Raw genomic sequence first — 25,985 nt, 5'->3', positions numbered from 1 at the left:
AGACCAGCCTGAGCCTCTGCTAAGGCTTCTGTCTTGTCTAAAGACAGAAGCCTGAGCATCGAGGTCTACCGGAAACCCACACACACGGACCAGTACCTACTCTTCGATTCTCACCACCCACTGGAACACAAATTGGGGGTCATTAGGACCTTGCAACACAGGGCTCAGAACATCCCTACAACGGTAGAGGGAAAAGAGAAGGAGCAGAATCACATCAGGAAAGCACTTCAGAACTGTGGGTATCCCAAGTGGTCTTTCTTCAAGAGCAGGAAAAGGAACATAACGGACAAGGAGGATAACAGGAACAAACGCAAGAACATTGTCATTCCCTACATTTCTGGTCTATCTGAGAAACTCAGGAGGATCTTCTACAAACACAACATTCCGGTACGTTTCAGACCCAGTAACACCCTGAAGCAGAAATTGGTCCACCCTAAGGACAGAATACCCAGACACAAACAGGACAACGTGGTGTATGCAATTCAGTGCAGTGAGCAATGCACAGACTCGTATATTGGTGAAACCAAGCAACCGCTTTACAGGCGTATGGCTCAACACAGGAGAGCCAGTTCCTCAGGCCAGGACTCTGCTGTCTACCTTCATCTTAACAACAAAGGACACTCATTTCAGGATTCCAACGTACGCATTTTAGCCAGAGAGGATCGTTGGTATGAGCGAGGAGTTAAAGAAGCCATTTTTGTCAACCTGGAACGGCCATCACTGAACAGAGGTGGGGGTCTAAGGCCCTGTCCACACGGCAACGGATTCAGGTGACTCCGATACAATTGTTTATCGTTCAGGCCTGGCGTCCACACGGCACCGGCGTTTTGGGTGCCCAAAACACAATCTTTTTGAGAACAGGTTCCAGAGTGGAAAGATCTGGCAACGTTGCCATTGCGAAGTCGTCTGGATGAGTAGAACGGATTTGTTTATGATGACGTCACAACCACATGACTGTCAGTGCTTCACGCTGGGTAGAAGTGTAACAAACTCGATGCGAGTTGTCAACAAATCCTATAACTTGGTTCATGAAACGCGCTTACAAAATATTTTCACTGTGAATATTTATTGTGTAATGGTGCAAAGTGAGAGAGAGAATAGCCCTCAGGGCAGAGTCAATCCTGCCAGCAAAAATAGGGAAAAAAAAGGAGTGATCTCACCTCTTCAGATGTGGGTTTAAGTCCTACAATACATTCCTCAAAAAGGGCGTAGAAGAAATTAATCCATCAATGTGTAGCATTCAATTTATTCCGGACCATTAAAGACGCCGTCTTCCGCGTAGAATCATACGTCATCCTCGTCGCCATATTGGATAGGTCAAAGCGGAGAATAAAGATTCATGTGCTGCGTTTAACTGTACCAACAGGTTTACCGTCCAAACGAGATCACATGGGATTACCTTTCACAGGTGAGAAACAACAAATTAATCCATCAACGTGTATCATTCAATTTATTCCGGACCATTAAAGACGCCGCCTTCCGTGTAGAATCATACGTCATCCTTGCCGCCATTTTGGAGAGGTCAAAGTGGAGAATAAAGATTAGCTGCGTTTAACTGTACCAACAGGTTTGCCGTCCAAACGAGATCACATGGGATTACCTTTCACAGGTGAGACTGGAAAAATACTTTTCATTGTATTTGGTCATTATAATGTAATTTTACAAACAGATTTTCCTGACTTTGTGGCTAATATGAAGTCTCGCGCATAATAGTTTATGCGCATGCGTCCTTACTTCTATTGTTCTGGTGTCTCCGAAGGGACAGTCTTACAGCGCCCCTAGAGGTGTGGCATGTGTATTGCATCGTTTTCAGCAAGCGTTGCGTTGCCATATGGACCTGATATTTTACTGATTGTTGCCCATTTGGACGCGATATATTTTTAAATAACATCTCGTTGCCGTTGTCGTGTGGATGTAGCCTAAGACATAATTTATCAGCCACCTACAATGCAGTCCTTGGCACACTTCCCAGACAACTGAATGCACACCAAAACCCAGCTGTTTTCAGTGGCTCACAGGAGGACAGAGAGAATCAGCATTCCATTGATCACCTTAACGGGCAATCCATTGATCACCCTAACGACTCTCGAGGCCATTCACATTCAGCCCCCAGTGACCCACACCAACAGGATGACTCAACGACACCTTAGATGAGCTTTTCATCCATGAGAGGATAAATACCTGATACTCCCTACTAGTCAGACAGAACTGAAGAAGCCTTTCGGATGAGAGGTGAAACGTCTTCAAGAATCTTCAAGCAAGTCCAGTTGCTCTCTTTTACCACCCATAGTTACTATGACCTGGATGACTGAGAATATTCACAGACAACCTTCTTGCTTTGCCTCTTCTTCTTTTTCGGAAAAGGCCAACCCTCTCGCGCCGCCTCTTCTCCTTTTTTGGAAAAAGCCAACCCACTCGCTCCACCTCTTCTCCTTTTTCGGAAAAAGCCAACCCTCTCACTCCGCCTCATCTCTTTTTTCGGAAAAAGCCAACCCTCTTGCTCCGCCTCTTCTCCTCTTCCAGAAAAAGCCAACCCTCTTGCTCCGCCTCTTCTCCTCTTCCGGAAAAAGCCAATCCACTCTCTCTGCCTCTTCTCCTTTCTCGGGAAAAGGTAAAAACTTCTTCCTGAACCGGTCCCGTTGTTACAATTCACTGTACAACAATAAGGCATGGGGGCTTTTCTTTGGAAATTCCCAAACGTACGTCTGCACTCAAGCCGAACGGCAATGTAAGTAACCGGAAGTGGACTCAACTCAACCGGTTTGTTTGGTTTAAATGACGTCACGCGCCGAGCGGTCACGAAAATAGCAGAAAAGAAATTCGCCACAGGGTGGCACGGTGGTGTAGTGGTTAGCGCTGTCGCCTCACAGCAAGAAGGTCCGGGTTCGAGCCCCGTGGCCGGCGAGGGCCTTTCTGTGTGGAGTTTGCATGTTCTCCCCGTGTCCGCGTGGGTTTCCTCCGGGTGCTCCGGTTTCCCCCACAGTCCAAAGACATGCAGGTTAGGTTAACTGGTGACTCTAAATTGAGCGTAGGTGTGAATGTGAGTGTGAATGGTTGTCTGTGTCTATGTGTCAACCCTGTGATGACCTGGCGACTTGTCCAGGGTGTACCCCGCCTTTCGCCCGTAGTCAGCTGGGATAGGCTCCAGCTTGCCTGCGACCCTGTAGAACAGAATAAAGCGACTAGAGATAATGAGATGATATGAGAAATTCGCCACAATCCACGCTAACTTATTTTAAGTATTACTTATTAACAATACTTCTTGGGACCAGAAGAAAATTACAGAGGGTTTTTTAACCTATAAAGTTTCAAATGTGCATAAATTGAAAACCGTTGCCTATGAGCTTTAAGTGTTATCAGGCAGAAAGCTACACACATGGCTGGTTTACATTATCAGCCCAGATGTGATCTAAGCTCGTGATCACATCTGTATAAGGGGGTAGAGGGCAATTATGGTGCACAGATGTTCTGTGAATTGTCCAGATGCAGCTTTCTCAGGGAGTGAAACAAAAGCGTCATATGGAAACAAACAAATAAAAATACTTGGCATGAGGTGGAGAAAAGAAAAAGAGAGAAAGAGAGAAACCACTGACACCACTGATGTAATGAGAGTCATAAATCTGACAAAAAGAATCAAATGTCAAATGATTCACTGATTCACTGATTCTACAGTGAGGAGAAAATCCAGTTAAAGATCATCGTGTTGTTCCTGTGTTCATGACTTTATAAACAGATTTTACAGAAGGTTTTGAGGAAATTCTGGTAGAATTGATGAATTACAATTACAATAAAAGCTTAAAGATCTCTGCTGGCATCTACAGGCTGAAGACCTCCTGCATTCTGCAGCCACAGTGTGTCTTCCTGATCTTCACTGGGACATAAGAGTCAAACTAACAAACAACCCTGTAAAATGAACAGAACTCATCCTACACATCCCACAACTTTCATTTATTCATTCATTTTATTTAATTATTAGTTTCCTTTAAAGCTGGACGGCCTTTTGATTTCATAAAATCAGTGAAATTTAGTTCCGTCTGAAATGTGGTGATTGTGATATATATTTATTTCTGTAATATTTCACAAAATATCAGGCCATTCTGTGGCTGGGAAGTTATTTAATTTGAGGGGATTAAAGCAAATAATGTGCATGAAATCACTTGCTTTGCGCAGACAGAGGAAGTCCATGTGCGCATGCGCAGGTTTACCTTCTTCTTTTGGGTTTTACGGCAGCTGGCATCCACAGTGTTGCATTACTGCCATCTACAGGTTTCCCTCTGAGCGTGCACTGACAGTTCCATCATTCTGTCGCTAAACGAACAGCTGATCACACCGAGGTGCTCGCTGAGCGCCCATATTTATTAGTTTGGTTTCCTTTCCTTCGTATATAACATAACATCTTTTCTTCTCACTTTCTTTCCGTTACTGTAATCGGCCTTTCACGTTTCATTTGCACACTCACGTCCTCCATTTTTCTCTCCTGTTTCAAATTTGTATCCCACAATGCCTTGCGTGAACGGGGAAAGCCCACCACGTGATGTGATGCGATGCATGATGTAGTATCTTGTATTGGGTCATGGTGAAGCAGGAAAAAATAGCGTGGAGATAAATTCATTAATTTTCCTGTTTTAGAAAAACTAATAAAATTGAAAGTCTGTGATTCAAATTCAGTAGCTTTCTGTCACTAAACAAAAAATAATTAGGTGTCAAGTCAAGTTTATCTGTATAGTGCTTTTAACAATAAATATTGTCGCACAGCAGCTTTACAGATTTGAACGACTTAAAATATGAGCTAATTTTATCCCTAATGATGACCTGCGGCGACGGTGGCAAGGAAAAACTCCCTCAGATGACATGAGGAAGAAACCTCGAGAGGAACCAGACTAGGGTGGCCAGACGTCCGGCTTTAGGCCGGACCGTCCGTCTTTTCAATGTCTTGTCCGGCGTCCGGTGCAGCATCAAGCCGGACGCACATTTGTCCTCCTTTTAGAGTCGATGAGCGGAATTATATAATATCGACTTGCCAGACTGGAAGAGCAGAGTTCTAGAATAACGTTTTGTAGGGAAACTGCAGATCTGTGCTGCACACTAGTAATCTACAATAAACAGTCTATGGCTCCAGGGGCGCAGATACGTTTTTTGAACTGGGGGGACAAAAAACTGGGGGGGACAAAGCTGCCAGCAAACCAACCCCAACCCCGATATGCCTGTCAAACTTGTTGTGGGTTACCATAGCAACCAAGCTCGAGCTCGCAACCTGTGCAGTCTGCGCAGCTCAACCAACCGAATATCAGTCTTTATTTTGTTTTATGTGAGTTGTTGCAACTATGTATGTACTGCCGTGCACCTCAATAAACCGAATGGTAATTAGTCTTTTGATTTTTCCGTGAGGTTTGCCTTATGCAAAGTGGGGGGGACCGAACGAAGTGAATTTAAATCTGGGTGGGACGAATCCCACCCGTCCCACCCTCTATCTGCGCCCGTGTATGGCTCGATGTTTTTTGGCATGCAATGCGAACTCCGCACCGCAACGCGTTGCGCTCTATCCTTTGATGATCTTCCTGGCGCGTGCCTAGTGCCCTGCCCCCCTGGCCCTGGCTGGGACTTGGAAACACGAGTCTGTCCGGTAGACCAGCTGCTCACAACTTAACTTGTTAGGATATGAATGACAGTGCAAATGCACATCTACTATATCTACCTTAAGTTTAATTTCAGTGGTTTGTTACTCCACAATGTTTTTAATAAATACAAATATGGTGTTCTAGCCAATTAAGAGCTAATACATGAATTATAATAAATACTATGAATGCTTTAAAACGTTTTATAATGTTGCTGGTTATGTTGCCTATTTGTTCTTTGAGAATCTACAAATGTTGTGCTTTTTGGTACTCAGCACCTTAAGTTTAATTTCAGTGGTTTGTTACCCTTACGAAAATTAACCATGGTTTTACTATGAAAACTAACCATGGTTTTACCATGGTTTATAGTTATGCATGGTTTTCATGGTTTTTTGGGTAACCATGAAAACCATGGTTCATGACTATGGTTTAACCATGATTTAACCATGGTTTCACTATGGTAAATGTTAATGTATCTGGGCTGTTAATCGAGATCCTTCTCTACAGCATTGACTGTTGGACGAAAGCATGGTAATACTACAGTTAGTGCATCCTTTAAAAAACCATACTATCCCTTTTTAAACTAATTTCATAGTTACTATGACCTATTACACATACAACTATGATGCTACCACAGCTACTGCAGTACTATGGATAAACCACAGTAATGCTATGGTTGGTTCATAGTACTTAGAATCACCATGAAATACCATAGTAGAACCATGGTTACTACCATGGATGAACCATAGTAATACTATGGTTGGTTCATAGTACTTAGAATAACCATGAGATACCATGGTAGAATCATGGTTACTACATAAAAACCATAGTATAACCATGGTTACTACATAAAACCATGGTAAAACCATAGTAAACCATGGTAGATTTTCGTAAAGTTTTTAATAAATATAAATACTGTGTGTTCTAGCCAATTAAGAGCTAATACATGAATTATAATAAATACTATGAATGCTTTGACCTTACTCTTTTTTCCCCACAATCATAATCTTTAACCCTACAAAACTGCGATGTTGATTTCACCAAACTTGAGTGACTTGCATAAAAATAATCCATTCAATCTTGCCACTGTGGTTTACATAACAATTTGAGGGCTATGAATCAGATGGGATTTGCCATTATTCACCCTAAAATTGATTAGAATGCAGGAAATTGCATCTAAGAAATACAAAATTTTCTGGGGCAGGGTCCTCCTTTTTGGTGTTATGGAAATGGTCACCTTAAACCAGACTCAAAAGGGAACCCATCCTCATTTGGGCAACAGTGTCGGGAAAAAATCTTTTTTTTTTAATCTCCACTTGAAAAATCTGAAACGAGTACAGCTTTAAAATTTTCATTAACATTTACATTGTGTGATTTTAAATACATTTTAATGCATTGTTTTAGGTTTTTTTTTTTTTTTAAATATGTACTTTGCCTTCGGTTAGCAATGTTTATTGTATTATTTGTTTGTTTATTAAACGTTTTTTTTAACAATTAGTTATTTCAGTTTTGAACTTCACGTTTGTACAGAAATTATATCATTAATGCGTGAATCGATTTATTATTTTTAAAATAATAATAAAAAAATATATATATATAAAAAAATATATATAATTTTTTTTTTATTTTTAATATATTATTATTTTCATGATTTACTGACAGGCATCCAAAGCGTCACCTAACCGGAAGCGGAAATAGCGTCAGCAGTTACATGTACTTCCGGTTCCGCTCGGCAGCGGCGCTGTGTGGAGATGCTCGGGTTAGAGGTAGGAGAGAGGGAACGGTAACGGAGCGAGTCCACATACCCGAGAGAGAGAGAGAAAAAGAAAGAAAGACAGACATAGAAATAAAAATAAAGAGAGAGAGAACGTGTGCGCGCCTGCCTGCTTCTCTCCGTTCCCCCTCGAGCCGCTCGCTGGTCGTCATGGCGAAGAACACGCTGTGGTCGCGGTTCCGGGGCGTGGACATCGACCAGTACGACGAGAACCGGTTCGTGGACGAGAACGAGGAGGCCGCGGAGCAGCAGGGACCGGACGCAGCCGAGGTGGACGCGCTCATCAGGCAATATCCTCCACGTGCACGCGCACTGAGGCATGTCCGAGAGAAAGTGCAGCCTGTTTGTGATTTTTATTTTATTTTATTCACTTGTTAGTTTTTCACTGTTGCTTATTTTCCGGTAACAGCACGCCGTGAAGGGTTTTATTCCTCAGTGCAGGTTTTTAACCAAAGACAACATCTCACTCTTATCCATTTGTAGTTGATCTTGTTCCAGGTCCATGAAGCGAGTTCCTCCTCCTGATGTTATAGCAGCTACAGACAGCCAAGACATAAAACCAGCAGCTTGTTAAAAGCGTCGTCATCTTGCTCGGCGTGTGACGAAGCGCTGACACTGGAGACTCCTTCCATTAAACTAACGAATGTGTTGGAGGACTCACTCTGACACTGGAGACTCCTTCCATTAAACTAACGAATGTGTTGGAGGACCCACTGGGCGCTGGTGCTGCTCAGGCTTTGTGTTGGTGTGACACCATGTTCTCAGATGTTTTGAGTATAAACACCTGGTGTCTTAGGAGCAGAAGTGTAGTTCCGGGAGCCCGTGAGAACCAGTTTGTCTTATTAACCTAAAAAAAACAAACGGTGTGGGTGAGAGAGACCTTAGAGAGTCAACGTGGCTTTGCTGGGGGCGAAAAACAACAAACACTTCGTTTTAACAACGCTTGTCTCACGGCTTACCTTTTGCACCGTCGTGTTAAACCTTGTGACTTTGAAGGACTTTATTTTTGTCAGAATCCGCATCACCTACCCCATATAAAACTAGCACTCGGAGAGCGCAGACCTCTGCCAAGAATCCTTTAAAAAAATCCAGGATCTAGAAGGTGATCCGGATCACCGCCAAAATTTAATGCATTGTTACTTGGGCCCAGTCACACCTCTGGAAAAAATTTCAGCGCAGTCCGTTCATTACTTTTTCTGTAATGTTGCTAACAAACAAACAAAGAAACCAATGCTACTGAAAACATGACCTCCTTGGCGGAGGTAATGATGCTTGTGATCGAGGTCAAAGTCGTTCTTTTCGGATCTGAGCAAAAGAACTTGCTTTTGGTTTTCTTTTTGTTATTCCAGCGCACGGCTGTAGAACGTAACGAATAAAGTAAACGTGAGTCAGTAGTCGTTCAGGCAGAATGAGTTCCTCCGAGCAGCATTTCTCCGTCATTCTTCAAACAAGCAGCATTCCTGTCAGCTGAGGTCATCGTGCATCTCTGTGCTCCTTGAAAAGTGTTGAAGTTTCAATATTTTTAACGATTCTAGAATTTTCGGTCACGTTCGCAAACAAAGGCCGAATCCCATTTCACCCCTTGGACCAACCCCTTGGCCCTTCCCCTCCATTTTGCGCGTTCACGTGAAGGGGTAGGGGTATCCCAATCCCAGTTAACTCGGAGGGGTAGGGGAAGGGGTAGGGCTTCTGTACCCCTCCAAACGGAGATTTTCCTGGAGCTGACTCCGAACGAAGGGGTTTGAGTGATTTCCCACAATGCCATGCGGATTTCAGCGAGATTTCATGCGGATTTCAGAAAGATGGCGGTTCCCGCGGCGAAAGATTGTCATAAATGTATTTTCTCCATTATTTACGTGTTTTAAGTTGTTATCCAGAGGAAACACGCCGCTTGATTCGCTTTCGAGCTGAGAATGAGCAGCGATTTCTGAAATCCAAGCTGCTGCTAAAAAGCTTTGGGAGTGAGTATTGTTTTCGGTTGCTTGACTGCGTACGTTTTGTTCTGTTATTCTCGCTTTTATTGTTTACATGAGTGTTCTGACCCCTCATTCTGTCGGATGTGGTGCACGAAGCGCCAAAGATATCCCATTCAGTGGTGTTAGTTAACAAATCACACCCTGCCAGCAGAGATTTCTGGTTCTGGCTCTGACTGTAGCGGCTGGTCGCAGCCAATGACGCATTTGGTCGCGTTTTGCTAACATAAACGCTGACGGAGGTACGCGATGACGTATGCGATCGTTGAAGGGCTATCCCAATACGTAGGGGTTGAATTTCAAGCCCCATCCCTTGTAGCTCAGTTTCAAGGGGAAGGGCCGAGGGGTAGGGGTAGAAATTAGAATTGGGATTGGGCCAAAGTGAAGTCGCACAACGTTTACAGACTTTAAGGAATTTTGTTTAATCTCACCAGTGTCCAGTTTTTCTCTCTGGAAGATGAGAGAAAAAAAAGTTAGAGTAACCACAAAGCGTAAACTCCTTGGTCCTGATTGTTAGAAAGCGCCGGCACTGGAGACTCATTCCATAAATCTTATGTAAACGCCGTGTGTGTGGAATGTCTTTGTGATTCTTTTACGCTGTCAGTATTTATCGTGTTGTTGCGCGCTGAAGGACACGGCACCTGAGCGGAAACATGACACATTGAAGTAAAGAAGAAGAAAATAAATCTAGCTAGCGTGGGAGTGCGCATGCTGCTCGGCTAAAAGTTGTTTGGTTTAGTTGTGGTCAGGAATGCTGTGTTTGATAAAGTTAGGAACGCACTCGGAGCGACACCAGAGGCGGCGGTGTAACATCTTGGGACATGAACGTAGTGTGATTCGGGGTGAGTCCGAAAGAATGGCGTCCACTTTCCATGTGCTTTCCTTAACCGATGGTGATGAACAGGAGACATGATGACGGCGTTCCACGTAGCTCTGAAGAACCCGCCCATCAACTCCAAAAACCCAGCTGTGAAGGTAAGACTCCAAAAACCCCACGCTGTACTTCCTCTATATCTCAGGAATGTCTTCGGAAACTGGGGTTTCTTTTTAGAAGTTGCTAGAAACGTTTTCGGCTCCAGAGATGAACGTTGCATTCAGCTTGCTTCAAAAGCGCAAGTTCGGAATGTGGACGTTTTTTGTAAATTCCTCAGGCTTGTAGAGACCATCTGGAAATCCCTGGTTGGAATTCCGAGATTGGGATTGGGAGACTGGAAATTACAAGTTATAACCTTTTAGTCAAATGCAGTGAATGAATGATTGTGGGCGGAGCTTGTCTTGTTAAACATCACTGATTGGTCCAGGTTTGAGAAGCATTTAAGGGTTGTTTTACAATCAGGGGACAAAGTTTGTGTCGCAGGGGTCCAAAATTCAAATTGATTCAAACTGGTTCTTGTACCAGTTTTTAAGTGAAGGACTATGGAATCAATTTTGTGCCAAAATGTTCATATAATACTTTTGAAATATCAAACAAAAACGACAAATCAAAATACAAAAACAGTCAATTTTTTTAGACTGGCAAACAAATTATTCGTGTAATCGTGCAAAATATCAGTCTATTACTCTTCAGAAACCTTTTATTTTTGTTCCGCGTCTTTCTCAGTTTTGCTTGACGTAATTTATTTTGGTTGCGATTCCAGCTTTCTCGTTTGCGCTCCCTGACTTTTTGCTTGCAGTTTTGGCACAAACTTCACGTGTGGGTGGGCTGTCCAGGAACGCATTCCCATTGGCTAACTTGTGTTTGACTGACAGCTACGCTCAGCGATTCCCTACTCGGATTCTGGCGGACTGTTTGACGAGTGAGCGATCCATTGACGGTAAACAAGGATCGAGTGGACTTCAGTGGCGACTATGATATTTAATTAATTCAACAAAGTGTAAATTCAATATCATAGTCGCCACTGAAGTCCACTCCATCCTTGTTTACCGTCAATGGATCGGTCACTCGTCAAACAGCCCGCCAGAATCCAGGTAGGGAATGGCTGAGCGGAGCTGTCAGTCAAACACAAGTTAGCCAATGGGAATGCATTCCTGGACAGCCCACCCACATGTCAAGTTTGTGCCAAAACTGCAAGCAAAAAGTCAGGGAGCGCAAACGAGAAAGCTGGAATCGCAACCAAAATAGATTACGTCAAACAAAACTGAGAAAGACGTGGAACAAAAATAAAAGGTTTCTGAAGAGTAATAGACTGATATTTTGCACGATTACACGAATAATTTGTTCGCCAGTCTAAAAAAATTGACACTTTTGTATTTTGATTTGTCGTTTTTGTTTGATATTTCAAAAGTATTGTGTGAACATTTTGGCACAAAATTGATTCCATAAAGGACAAGTTAAAGAACAGATTTCAGGTAATTTTTTGACGTGTGTATGGTAGTTGTGTGTAATCTGCTATAAGATGGGAGAAACAAATGAAGTGATTCTCGGAGAGGACATTTTTTTTTTTTTGACAGTTCAGAATCCACGACTTCCACAGTGCTTTTAAATATAAGGCTGTGAGCTTTGTGTTAGTTGTCTCTAATATTTATGTCCCGATATCTTGACCACATTTTAGGATGAAAATAATCATTTTAGATATGTTATTTTATATTGAAAAATTAGCTGTCTCGGAGAGGACATTTCTTTTGACACAGTTACATACTAATTTGATCGAAATAGTCTGAAAACTTACTGGCATTCAATATTAAAACTTAACTATGTTTCCAATGATATGGAACCAAATATTTGTTTTATGGTATAAAGAATGATGTAAGTGCATCCCTTTTGGAGCTACCTGTGGTCAAAAAAGCACTTTTTCTAAATGACACGAGTAATTTTGCTAAATATGACACACATTGCCATACATTCACCAAAAATAACGGTATCACCAAATTTTTTTTTTGCATGGTAAATAGAGCGATCACAGGGCTACAATAAACAACCAAGTTTATTTGGGGTGTATTCAGACCAGGATAGTTCGATAGTTCACTTGCTTTGGTCCGAACCAAATGTTTTTTTCATTTTGGTGCGGTTCGCTTTCACACTGTACATTTTAGTAAGCGGACCAAAATCTGTCAACAAAGCCACGCGCCCTGAGGTCGTTCAGCTATTGGTCAGAGACGACACGCGCACAAAGCGTTAAGTTCAAAAGTAGTCACGGAGGCTTTCCGTGCTGTTATTCTTTTTAATGTCATCAAAGCTATATGTTTTTTCCAGTTTTCACAATTGTGCGATTACTATGCTGTTGTACAAGTAATTTATCAACGACGACGACAAAGGGCAAGGCGGCTACGGAGGATAGCGCTGATGAGCGCACATCATGTTGTGACAGTTCTGGCTCTTCACGCAATAGATGAATTTCTTTTTTGCGTCGCTAGTACCGCCACTTTTTGAAAGAATGTCCCTGATTTTAATGTAGGTCTGACGGAGTTTCTTCACTTTTAGCCGACATTGTTCTGGGGAGCGCGTGAACCCCTTCTCCTTCATTTTCTCACTGAATACAGCAAACACGTCGGCATTTTTGTGTGTTCTCTCCAAAAGCTCAGATATGTGGACATCTGCCCATATATCCACAAGGGTACGCGTTTCTTCCTCGGCCCACGTTTGCCCCCTACTCATTTTTTGTACTCTGTAGTCTAGCCTACCACTGGTCTGAATGACTGAACGACTGTTGTAAGGTTCCCTTGACAACCGAAACAGTGTTTGCACTTTGCGGTGGAGTGTCAAGACTCTGTTTCCCATAATGCTCGACAAACGACGGAAGCTCCCGAGGTACAAAAAAGCAAAACTGTCGGATTAGGTCCGGTCTGCTTTCACACCTCCAAAAGATCCGCACCAGGGTTCCTTTGGTCCGGACCGAGTCCGATCTTGCAGCTCGGTCTCGGACCGCTTGTTTGGTCCGGACCAGAGTTCGGTGGTTTGTATTCAGACCAACCCAAAAGGTCCGGACCAAGGGAAATTTGGTTCGTTTGGTCCGGACCAAACAACGTAGGTGTAAATACACCCTTAGTCAAGCCTTTTGATATTGAAGAAGATAAGTGTTAAATGTGATTTTTAGCTTGCGTACCCTGATTGTAAAACAACCCTTAATCAAGAAGTGGCTGGAGAAAATTAAAAAAAAAAAAGATCCGGGTTGAGTCCAGACTTGGAAGTTGTGGTTTGTTTGTTTTTTCCCCCTAATAAACTCGTCTGAATTTCCTTTTCCAAATGAGCACCATAATAGCACAGGATCAATTTCCTGGATGATCATAAAAGCAAAAATGTTGTTTTTTTTATTATTCATTTTTAAATCCTGCAGATTTAGAAACGCACCAGTGGTTTAAAATAAACCAATTTGCTTGTCGACATGTGCGAGTGATCAGTTATATAAAACGCACTTTGATATTCGACATGTTTGTGTTAATCTGGGCCACGTTTCCGCACTTGAATATAAAGTCCATTTCTTTCAGGAAGCAGAAGGACAGCTGCTGTCCTGATTCAGGACACATTTCGAGCAGAGACGCGCGTGTCCTTTGGTTAATTCTCGTAATTCAGGCCATGAATTCTGTTCAGCGCTCGACAGCCAACAGCAATGTGTTAAAGCATGTGATAATGTAACAAAAATAGGATGTCGTAAAAAATGCAGATCCGGTGCAAGTCGAGGGCCTGTGTAGGGTTTAATAATCATCTTGTAAACCCAACATGGTGCACTACGTGTAGTGGCAGCTGTGTGAGCCTGGGCTGGAGAAATCAGAGGCGAGATGTTAGATGTTGATTTCTTTTTTAACTTTTAATAACATTGAAAACTAAACTACTGATAGAAGTTCAGTTCTGTTTAAAAATCTCAGCCTCATTGGTTTCGTTGGAAGTAAAACGTGCCTCTGCTTTTCAGAGACGTTTATAACGGCTATTCATGTTTTATCCTCTCTCTCTCAGGAACGCGCCCAGGCCGTGGTGCTGCGCGTCCTCACCTCCTTTAAGAGCAGCGACATCGAGCCGGCTGTGAAGTCTCTGGATAAGAACGGCGTGGATCTGCTGATGAAGTACATCTACAGAGGGTTTGAGAAGCCGTCGGATAACAGCAGCGCCATCCTGCTGCAGTGGCATGAAAAGGTGAGGGTGTGAGGGAGTCGGTACGGTGGAGAGCAGCATCACTTCCTCAGGGTCTCTGCACACACATCAGCTCTCCGTCCGGCGGGAGCTGCTTGTCTTCTGAGGTTTAGATTTTATACCAACTTTAACTCATTAACTCAACCACATTTGACTAATAGGTACAGTGGCCACGCCTCCTTGAGTGTGACTGACTGACTGGCGCGGCTTACTAGGGCGATTCTGACCAATCAGAATCAAGAATTCAGATGTTCTCGATTCTGATTGGTCAGGCGTTGATTAATTCTCTCTAACAAGTTGTGTAAGGATTTCTGGCTGTTACAGATCACAGGTTTATATTATGGTCATGAGCTTTGGGTAATGACCGAAAGAACAAGATCGCGGCTACAAGCGGCCGAAATGAGTTTCCTTCGCAGGGTGGCTGGGCGCTCCCTTAGAGACAGGGTGAGAAGCACAGTCACTCGGGAGGAGCTCGGAGTAGAGCCACTGCTCCTCCACATCGAGAGGAATCAGCTGAGGTGGCTCAGGCATCTCTTTCGGATGCCTCCTGGACGCCTCCCTGGGGAGGTGTTCCAGGCATGTCCCCCCAGGAGGAGGCCCCGGGGAAGACCCAGGACACGCTGGAGGGACTATGTCTCTCGGCTGGCCTGGGAACGCTTCTGTGTTCTTCCCGAGGAGCTGGCCGAGGTGTCTGGGGAGAGGGAAGTCTGGGCTTCCATGCTTAGACTGCTTAGACCCGGCCCCGGGACATGCTTAGACCCGGCCCCGGATAAGCGGAAGGAGACGAGACGAGGTTTATATTAATGTACTCGTTGTAATAGAGTAGGGTTTCTATTAGGGCTGTAACGATATGCGTATCGAAATCGCGATACGCAGAGCCACGATCCGTATCGCGATACAAGAAGGCAGAATCGCGGTACACCCTTTCAAACTTCTCCTCAGCCCAAAAACAGAGGTGCTTCCAAACTTCAATTTATGAATACTTTTTATTTAAATTACATTTTAAACTTACTTAAATTACTTTTATTTTTTTATATCTATTAGTAAGTCGTTTTTTCGCCGACCTGCGACAATCTTCTGCGAGTCACGCAACGTCCACACTCGCCACTGGCAGAGGATTCATTTCTTTTAAGCGGTCGCCATTCTGGTTGCGATGCGGGGAGCGAATCTGTAAACAAGCAGCTCATTGGCTGGCTAGGTGTGCCACAAGCCAATCACAATCACTTGACCGGAAAGGCATGCAGTGTTGCCAGATTGGGTGGGTTTAGGTGCTTTTGAACATATTTTGGGGTGGAAAACGTTAGCAATATCTGGCAACACTGAAGGCATGTCTGCTTGGGCGGAAGCCTTCTGCGGCAGTTACATTTTGACACGCGAGCAACGTTTCACCATAAAAATTCCGTAATTTCCATCTGTTTTCCGCGATCACAGAAAATCTTTGGCCCTATGAGAGTGAGACAGTGAGAGAGCCACCCCCCCAAAAAAAATCTTAACGGATTTACACGATTTGGAAAAATGACTTTTTCAGAACCGAAAAAAACAGAGCTTCCGGCTCAACAGTATTATTTTGAGAAATAAAACAATCTTTGGATATACATTTGTTCATTTTTGCATACATATTACTCATTCTCTGCAGTGGTCTGAATTATTTGTTATTAAATAGTTAATGTAAGTAAGTAAATGTTAATAAGTCAAATTTACTACTTTAAAAAAACATTTTAAAAAAAATCGTGGGCGTATTGAATCGTGAGTTGGGTGTATCGTTACAGCCCTAGTTTCTATAGTAACAGCTCAATCATAGGGGCTCGGTTGGGGCGGACGCTCAACGTAATTGTATTTTAAAAATCATTGATATGATGACTTTTTTTTTTTTAAAGTAAGGACATTTTCGACCACGCCTCCTTGAGTGTGACTGACTGGCACGGCGGCGGTGGCCACGCTTTCTTTTGTTACTGATATATGTAGAAGCCACACCTCCTTCTCTGAGCTGGACACACAGGCCACACCTTCTCCTTGGGACTGACACAAACTCCGCCTCCTTCACAAGAACTGACAAGGCCACACCACCTTCATTGAGACTTAATAGAAACCGTCAGCTAATCAGGAACCACTTTCTGAATTAAATTTTCCTGTGAGCAGATTTCTTATTTCCTCATGCTTTTCATTCTCTCTCTCTCTCAGGCGTTTGCGGTTGGAGGTTTGGGTTCCATTGTACGAGTCCTGACAGCACGGAAATCCGTGTGAAAAATATACATTCAAAGAAAATCCAGAGCCACGGGATCGATCAGTGTTTGGTTTTTTTTTTTTTTTTCTTTTCCCTCTTATGGACAGCTCACATTAACTCATCACAATGGGGTGTGTTCACACACTACACTCTCACACACACTACACTGAACAGTGTATTTTATTTAATAACAGAGGCAGGGGTGTGTTGTATTTATTGTATGTTATTGAATCACGTGGATGAAGGAGGAAAGAGAAGAACGACTCTCGCCGATCGAAACTCTGATCCGTTTGCTCTCGGGTACACACTTCATCTCTTCAGATTCTTCTTTTTGTACAGAAAGATGATTAATATATAGCGTGGGGATTAATATTATAGCGTGGAGGTCGCGCAGGGGTCACGCGTGTCCTGATCGTGTCAATTCTCGAGCAAAAGGGTGGGGTTTAAATGTAAATTTAATTGGCTAATTATGACCTGCAGCTACTTCATTCAGCGTAGCTAACGTTAAGGCTTTCTGTAATGGCTAACCTCATTAGTTAGCTGGCTAACTGTTAGAATTCTATTTTCAACACTACGTCAGACAAACACATCCAGCGTATTGTCGTCGTATAACGATGTTAAAGTTTACACTTGGCCATCTTTAATCTCTGTCCTGTCCTTTTGACACTCGGGACACGCGAGGACGTGCGCGCACGCGTGCGTGTGGGGGGTCGGGGGTCATTTGTGAAGTGCCTGGTGCAATAAAGATGATAAATCTGTTTTCCGTCTCTGTTTATTCATCAAAGCTGAACACGGCTGGAGCTCAGACCTCGCTTTGGACCGCTTCATTCATTCCTCAGATGTTTCCTGTTTTGTCACTTTCTTACAGTCACGAATACAGGAGATGCAAATTAGACGCTCGCCGAGCATGTGGCTAGTATTAGCATACTTGTATGCGGAGTTTAGAATATTGATCTCGGGTGAGATGGTGGAGGAAAAACAATTACGTAGAATGTTAAGTATTCTTTTTTTCTTTAATTAGCTGGAGGCTTTCATGGTTGGTTTGGAACGGATCGAGTTATAAAACAGTGATTTTAATCCATGATGGATAGGAGTATTTATTTATTTAAGCAAATGACTAACTAGAATGTTGACCGGGCCGTCTGAGCTCAGGCAGTAGTGCTGGGCGAGACGATAAGTCGTGTTAATAATTACAGACTGACATCACAAATGAAGTGATGTAAAATTGGTCAGGGGATTTGATCATATTTTGGGCCAAGTCATGGACTACAAGGGAATTTTGTTTGTAGTGCATTTTAAATGTTTTCCATGCCGTATTTGTGCAGCAAAAACTAATTTGTACTGAAAACGTGTGAATTAGTAAGTAAGATTCGTAAATCGTCGGGTTTGAGACGCTGCGGCTGGTTTTTGTCTGTGCAGCATCAAGGCTGAACGTTTCTGTTCGTTCGAGGTCAGGGAACTTGATGGGAACCCTGTGCTCAAACTTCCAAGACCTTTGTGTCCCCCTCCCCCCCGATAAATGAAACTTTTATAAATTTGCTTATTAAGAATAACCACATTATCTATGACACGTTTTTGTCATGTCGCCCCGCAGTCTCAGGTGATCAAACTTGGATTAAAAAAAAAAAAATTCCAGATCCATTTATCAGATTGAAATGAGTTTTAACAGGGACCTGGAGAAACTTCCGTTCTGTGCCAGAACAAAATCAGTTAGTCGTAACTGAAAAGTAAAACCTTCAGGCGGCTCTTGAGGGCCGAGTTTCCCAAAAGCATCGTAGCATAAAGATCATTAAATGGTAGAGTGAGCAGTACAATGAACACACTCTTTGAGTTAAGATGCTCTTAGTGTTCATTTACTCAACTTTCCCAAAAGCATCTTAACTCCCAGAGAGTGAGTTCATTGTGCTGCTCGCTCTACCACTGAATGATCTTTGTGCTACGATGCTTTTGAGAAACTCTGCACTGATCAGCGACTGCAATCCCCCACTAGTCTGGCTAACGCGACTGCAAAGCTCTACGAGCTATTGATCTGGCCAAGATATTAAGCCCAACCGTTTCCCAGAGCCCGTGGTTGACCCGCCTCCCTGAAATGCCTCAGTTTGCTACTGGTCGAAGCCAGAAAAGGCTGTGACGAAGCTTAAACCAATCACATCACTCTTTCCTCTGACGTATGCGACGCGACGGGGCTAACTGGTAGATTAAACTCTTACCGAAGCCGGTCGGGAGCAAGGCGAAAACGTCCTTCCTTTCAATAAATACCTCCAGGGCTGCTCTTTGCTCCGTTTTCAATGAGAACTTCCCGTTAAATGCTTTCAATACAGCATTCGTGAATGAAGCGCTTCCGGCATAGATTCTGTAAACAATCTATGGCTTCCGGTCGCAGTTCTACTACGTCACTGCCTTGAACACGCCTCTACCCAGGGCCGTTGGAGATGCTCAAAGTTGATTGGTTCCCGATTTTTCGGGAGCTTGGAAGAGCTGTAGATAGCTTGCCTGGCCAGACTAAGCTTGCATCAGGCCCTCGTGTTGCGTCACGCTTAGGATGGGCAGGCCCAGGCTAATCCCCCACTGCATTACTGTTCACTTTCGTCACGCTGCACTGAAATGCAGTCCCTCTAATGAGAAAAAGGCTTCAAAGTGTCATTTTGCTGTTTGTATTTACCTAAAAAAATATAAATAAAAAGAACACGGACAATAAGTGTTAACGAGACTCCAAACCCAAGTGACAACCAACACACATGAAAATCTGATCAAAATCAAAAAGATAATTTATTCAAGTTTCTTGAGAGACCGTTGGAAATGAGATGGAGTGGTACTTTATTAAAGCAGAGCACGCAGCGGGATTACGACTCGTCATTATGATCACGACAGGACAACAAACCAGAAAGAAAGAAACAAAAGTGCAAGTTGATGAATTTAGTTACCCTTTAAACAGGAACACTGCTCAGAGCTGGGAAGGCTGATTGTAAAAGAAAACACTTCCTGTTGATCTGGTCAGTTAGAAAAGATTTTAAAAAAAATTTACAGATGATACAGAATACTGAAATTAATCACCACACTGGATTCTGAATCACACAGAGACCTGAAAATCAGCCAACCTGTCTGGAATAAGGGAGAGATTTCTTTAGAGATGCACCAATCTGATACGGAGTATTGCCAAGTGTCGGAGTGACATTTTAACATAAAACACTGGATGGTATCTGATATACCGCATACATTTCCACTGATGCAAACAAAAAAACTTCACCTGCACCGATTTCCTGAATCACTGGATGCAAATTTTGTACCTTTACTTTCGAGTCACGGTGGAAACAAACAATTCTTACACTTTAGGTTTGACACGATCTATAGCTGCAACTTTCAGAGCTTTATTTTAGGCCCCCCCCTCTTCCAATCTCAGGGCTTTGGCCCCGCCTGTCAGATCATTACAACAACCACAGCAGTGTTTCCGTCAAAATCTTCAAGATGTAGCTCGGAATTCTTTAAAAGTTCACTTGTACATGAATTTAGATTTGTAATAAATTGTAAAGAAAAAAAAAATTAAGGTTCAATCTGATAATTTTGTGCAAAGCTTTAAGTTTTTACTTTCAACTTTATTTCATTTAAAATTTTGTGGTTTTTGACGGAAAGAAATTCTTAAATATGTTTAGTGGCATATTGACAGTTTAACTTTAGTAATAATATTTAATTAACCAACTAAAGTATTATTTAAAAAAATAATTCCAAGGTTTTAATCTTTTGTATTTAAACACCACAAATTTAATCAAACACCTGCTAAGGGGGGAGTAAATAACTTAAATCATTAAGTTTTTAAATTTTTGGAAGGGGGGGCTTAAAAAAAAACAAACAAACAGAACCTTAGAATTTGAGGTGTCAAGTGTTTCATTTCATGAAATCTGGTTTAAAAAGAAAAACCGTGCTGAATATATCACTTAAGAAAAATCCAGAAACAAAAATAGACACGAGCGCTGCATTAAAAACAGCCCGAGGGGAAAAACCCGAATCGGTGCGTCCCTCGATTTAATTCCCAGCTGCAGCTTTGTTCCTGCGTTACTCATCTGCTGGATCATAAAGTACTCATTTCAATCATCATCCTCCTGACTAATCACCCTGTGATCGATAAATATCCAGTTTACAGATTTCCATCCCACCAGTTGAAGGCGTGTACGCTCGCATCAACACTCCCCTGCTGCAGTCCCAGGCCCCGCCCAACACGACACTCCGCCCTCACGTCCGTAAATGATACATGATGTACATTAATGCGAAATAATCTGAAACCGAGCTGAAGAAATTGTACACCTGATGATTTATAAACATTCGCTTTATACAGTTTTGTATATAAATAGACATATGGAATGTGCTTCATGGTAATTTTTTTTTTTTACACACACACACACACACACACACACACACACACACACACACAGGGCAGGTAAAGGGAAGATGCTTCTTCGGCGTCAGAGTCCATGCACGCATCTCTTCATTAGAAAGCGTTCGAGTAATGTTCTGTTCTGATTATGAAGTTAATCGTGCAAACGTTTTGCTCTTCAGGGAAAAAAAAAAGCAAAAACAATCAGATTTTTCTTCTTTTTTTTTTTACAATCCCCATGTAGCTAGACGTAGCTACTTTACCGCAACTCTTCAAAGGAAAGACTCCAAAGATTTAAAAAGCCATGAAGCTGGTTGATCCAAAACCTCAAAGAACCCCATAAGAGGACGAACGATCCGTTTTCGGAGAGACGACCAACATGCGGAACGTCCCTCCACTTCATGAACGCCTGGAACAATTATTATTTTTAATATTTATTTTTTGAGCCTACATCATGTCACATCACTCCACACTCTGTCTCTCTCGCTCTCTCTTCCTCTCACATCCAGCTGTTTGCGGTTCCTGAGATGGAGGGCCGGACGATGCCTTTGGGTGTGGGCTTGGAGCCGAACCACGACATCTGCAAAACAAACACACACAATGCGTTCTCTTTAACCTCTGCGACGTGGCAGACACGCGCATCCCAGAAACTCCGGGTTCATCCGAGTCTCCAGCATCATTTAGATCAAATATCAAAATTTAAAAAAAAAAACCTAAGCGTTTAGCTCAGTGAGCACTGCGATTAGTGTACCGTAGATATAATTATTCTCTACTAAACTGGTACAAAACTGTAGCTTTGAGGTGATAGGAAAATATAAAAAGAAAAAAAATTCTAAAAAAAAAGTTATCACAGTGTCTCAGAAAAATTTATTGCAAAATAATTTATCACGATATCGATATTATCATCGTATCACATGGCCCTACAACACTGTGTACCATAATACAGGAAATAAATTTTAAAAAATAAATAAAATCAATCCAGGAAATTTCATCATAAAAGCTTTAACACTTTGCCTTTTTTTTTTTTTTAAAGATCTCAGATTATTTTGTGTTGATTATTTTTTTCTATAACATCAACAACTCTGACCAATCACAGGTTCAGGTTTACATTCGTGTCCTGGTTTGAATCTGGTTTCTATAGTAACGGCTGAGTCAGAGGCGTACGCTTACGTACTTTAAACATAACGGTTATTCCTTGAAATCGAGTCGCGTACCTATAGTCCATGTATGATGAGATTCAGTGGAAAAACTGTTTTACTCTCACCGCATTCACTGGGTTTTGAGAAACGAAGCATTTTTATTTTTTGCAAATTCCATAAATAAAAAAAAAACGTCTGACAAAATAATTTCCGCTTAGAATGTGAACAAGCCGGCGAAATGACAGGAGCAATTTGTGAAAAATCTGCGACAATAATAATTCTTGGAAAAAAAAAAAAAAACACGTTCTTACCATCAAATGGAGATCTTGCATGTGACGTCACAGCCGATCCAGATTGTGACAGACGCCATCTTGTCGGTCAAACGCCATATTCCGCCTTCTACTTCTGCTTTTACTTCTACCTTTTCTTCTGGAAAACCCTACTATATACAATTCTACTACAACGGCTGCAGCTACAAGCGCTCCCTACCTGTGCACGGTTTGTGTGTGTATTTTTGCGTGTTGTTCGTCTGTACCGGACTTCAATATCCACTACAACCGTATGGACTTACTGGATATTGGTTTCCAGCAGAAAATGACGGTTTGTAGCGATTTCCATCGCATGCACAACATTCCGGACGAGATAGCGAGACCAGCGGGGTCTCCGTGGATTGTTATCGGAAGCAAAGCGAAGGAGGCGGCGCCGGGAGCCGAAGCAAAAGCGAGGCTGCAGGCAGAGCCGGCCTGTTGACTAAGCTCAGAAAACAGCCACTCAAACCTCCACTGCCAAACCTCTATCTCTCCAACGCCAGATCCATGTAAACAAGACGGACGATTTGGAATTACCTTATTCTATTCTATAATCGGCTGGTCAGTGCTATACTCAATACTTAAGTGACTTACCCATCCAATGAGGATTCTTGTTTACAAGATGCCACATCTGAGTCGCTGACAAATCCTGAATTTCTGTAAAGATAACTGTGCAGAGGTTTATAAGCACGCAGTGCTTCACCACTGAACAGTGAGGGAAAGTTAATGAGGTAATCATACACGTCCGGGTATTCCGCTGGCAGTTCAAAATCCGGTCGTGAAAACTCCGTCCAGTAAGCCATAAGGGTCACTAATCTGTAGATCGTTTATTTTAGACATATATCTAATTATCTGTTCATTAGAAAAATGAGCCGTGTAGTCCGTCGGTTGAAATTGATCCATTCTGTACACGAGTGCAGCAGTATTCAGCGGTGTTTTTGACCGACAAGATGGCGGTTGTGTACTTTCCGGTCACGTGACTGCAAGATCTCTATACTTTCATTCTGTATTTTGTTGCTTTTCTTTTGTATTTTTTGTGGTTTTGTTTTCGAGTAGAGCTTTTATTTCATCCTCGGTTGGTTCAGCAATACGCGTCGCCATTTTGTTTTTCTCTACTCCTGGTATATGAGCTGATATCGTAGTAGTAGAGTAGCCAATCAGAGCGTGCGATTGCTCATATCCAGTGAATGTGGAGCGAATAAATCAGAATTTTAGCTGCTGATTGGTCGATTGTTTCCACTCAAACTTTAGGGGATAATAAAATCTAACACAGAGGCTTTTCTGGCTTTCTGGAACCGGCAGCGTTGGAATATAAATCCCTGAGTGCTGCTATTTCTGCGCTTTAATCTAGAGCGTTCTCCGACCCACATAGAGGTTCTCCACGGGACCCGTGGCCCAGTTAGTACACGGCTCCAGAGTTCTGGGTTCCCCACACACACACACACTCACCTTGTACTCGAGCGTCTGCTTGAGCATGTCTTCTTCTTCACGTGTGAAATGCAGCAGCACGGAGACGGCTCTGATCAGCTGGTACGCCTGCAGGGAGGAGAAAACAACATTTCAGCACAACTGTATACGAGAAAAACGTCATGGTAACTCTGGTGGTAGCTCAAAATCTGTTTGCCTCTGCCAGGAGGTTATAATTTGGTGAGAACTGGAGAAGATAATTAACCCAAATAAAATGGATTGGTTCTCAAATCTGATTTGATGATGTCATGATGAGACGTCTCACCTCCGCCTCTCTCGAGGACATGAACTTGAGTACGACGTGTTTGAGGTACTCGAAGTTGATCTCCCGCGTGTCCGTCAGGTCCGAGTTGTTCGTCACCTTCGTCTGGGACGAGTGCGGTACGAGGCCTGGGCCCTGACTGGAGCCAGGCGCTGGAGTCAGAGCAGCAGCTGGGACTGGAGCCTCAGAGCTGGGCTTCCCTTCCTGGAGCTTCTCCTTACTCTCTGCCTCAGCGTCCGGCTTCAGTTTCTGCGCCGCAGACACAAAACCATGATTACTAACGGGTTTGATGGGGACCTCGGGTGTGTTTCTCTCTCACACACACACACTATACCCACCAGCTCTTTCTGTAGTGTCCTCTTCAGCTCAGTCATTCTCTGCTGCAGCTGTTTTATCGTCTGTAACACACAGATTTAAAACATCTGCTTATCACCGCTTTAATCAGCTACTAATTCTACACTGATACGATTCCCATATTCCAGTTTCTCATGATAAAATAAACCACCCCATTTCAGCAGGGGTTGAGTTTTTCCTCGTGATTTTGTGAGTGATTACTGCCCTCTAGTGTCTCGCACCGTGTTTAAAAAGTTGTACATAATCTTACGTGTACAGTATGAATGTTTTTTTTTCCTTTTTCTGCTTTAGCACTTTTTAAAAGGACATTTTATACCGACATTTATTCAGTGTGCCAGCTGAAGGCAGAGAAATAAAATATCAAAAACCTTTAGAGACGTTTCGTAAACTGGACCAGACTGGGGTTCAAACCTCAGCGTGTAAGCAAGCAATAAGAATAAATTCAGAAATCTGATGAACAACATAAAAACGATCAAGGTGAGTGTGTGAATTCAGTGCAGCTCGTCAGTGTGTGTGTGTGTGTGTGTGTGTTACCTTGTTTTTCTCACTAAGTTGTTGTTCTAACTCTTTGTTAGCTTTCTGCAGCTCGTCCACATCAGCCACGGTGACGCTCCCGTTCTGTTCACTCACACACACCTCCACATCCTGGAGCTGCGTCGCGATGCTTTCTACCTCACCCTGCACCTCACACTCCTACACACACACACACACACACACGACTGGAGTGAGCACATTATTTTTACTGCAAAGAACAATAAAGCAAGTGAACATATTCTCTTGGCATCTCTCTCTCACACAGCCCCACAGAGAGAGAGAGACAAAAGTCAGACAGACACAGAGAGAGAGAGACAGACAGACAGAGAGAGACAGTCACACAGACAGAGAGAGAGAGACAGAGAGACAAAGTCAGACACAGAGACAAAGTCAGACAGACAGACACAGAGAGAGAGACAGACAGACAGAGGGACAAAGAGAGACTCAGACAGACAGAGAGAGACTCAGACAGACAGAGAGAGAGAGAGACAGACAGACAAGGAGAGACAGTCACAGACAGAGAGAGAGACACACACTAGAGCCCTGCACTCCCGCGGGAGTCCCACGGGACCTGACGCAAAGCAGTGCGGCACGGGACAAATTTTGAAAGCTCATTGCGGGCGGGAGGGGGAGTGCACAATGCGGGAGCAGGCGGGAGAGGTGATAAGCTGCAGTCCCGCTAACTAAAAACGTGTTTAAAATAAAATTTATAAATTATTAATTTATGTGGGCGGCACGGTGGTGTAGTGGTTAGCGCTGTCGCCTCACAGCAAGAAGGTCCGGGTTCGAGCCCCGTGGCCGGCGAGGGCCTTTCTGTGCGGAGTTTGCATGTTCTCCCCGTGTCCGCGTGGGTTTCCTCCGGGTGCTCCGGTTTCCCCCACAGTCCAAAGACATGCAGGTT

General features: G+C 43.1%; 2 protein-coding genes across 3 annotated transcripts in view; one reads left to right on the top strand and one right to left on the bottom strand.

Moving 5' to 3' along the window:
- The first annotated feature begins 7,333 nt into the window (after positions 1-7,333).
- On the top strand, positions 7,334-17,410 carry arpc5la (actin related protein 2/3 complex, subunit 5-like, a). The gene is made up of 4 exons (XM_060931182.1): positions 7,334-7,680; positions 10,266-10,337; positions 14,254-14,430; positions 16,609-17,410. The coding sequence occupies exons 1-4, from the start codon at positions 7,540-7,542 to the stop codon at positions 16,669-16,671; spliced, it is 453 nt and encodes a 150-aa protein (XP_060787165.1). The 5' UTR covers positions 7,334-7,539; the 3' UTR covers positions 16,672-17,410.
- Positions 17,411-21,050: 3,640 nt separating this feature from the next.
- The window catches only part of golga1 (golgin A1), a 34,681-nt gene continuing 29,746 nt past the window's right edge, over positions 21,051-25,985 (bottom strand). For both annotated transcript variants that reach the window (XM_060931180.1, XM_060931181.1), the window contains 5 exons: positions 25,085-25,243; positions 24,535-24,594; positions 24,200-24,445; positions 23,917-24,003; positions 21,051-21,600 (listed from right to left, as the gene is read on the bottom strand). In XM_060931180.1, coding sequence (XP_060787163.1) covers positions 21,520-21,600; positions 23,917-24,003; positions 24,200-24,445; positions 24,535-24,594; positions 25,085-25,243 — 633 coding nt within the window. In that variant the 3' untranslated portion in view covers positions 21,051-21,519. The remainder of the gene's footprint in view (positions 21,601-23,916; positions 24,004-24,199; positions 24,446-24,534; positions 24,595-25,084; positions 25,244-25,985) is intronic.

This window comes from Neoarius graeffei, chromosome 10, assembly GCF_027579695.1.
Source record: "Neoarius graeffei isolate fNeoGra1 chromosome 10, fNeoGra1.pri, whole genome shotgun sequence".
Lineage (NCBI taxonomy): Eukaryota > Metazoa > Chordata > Actinopteri > Siluriformes > Ariidae > Neoarius > Neoarius graeffei.
The sequence above is the reverse complement of the archived record's forward strand: the minus strand, read 5'-3'. Positions and strand labels throughout refer to the sequence as shown.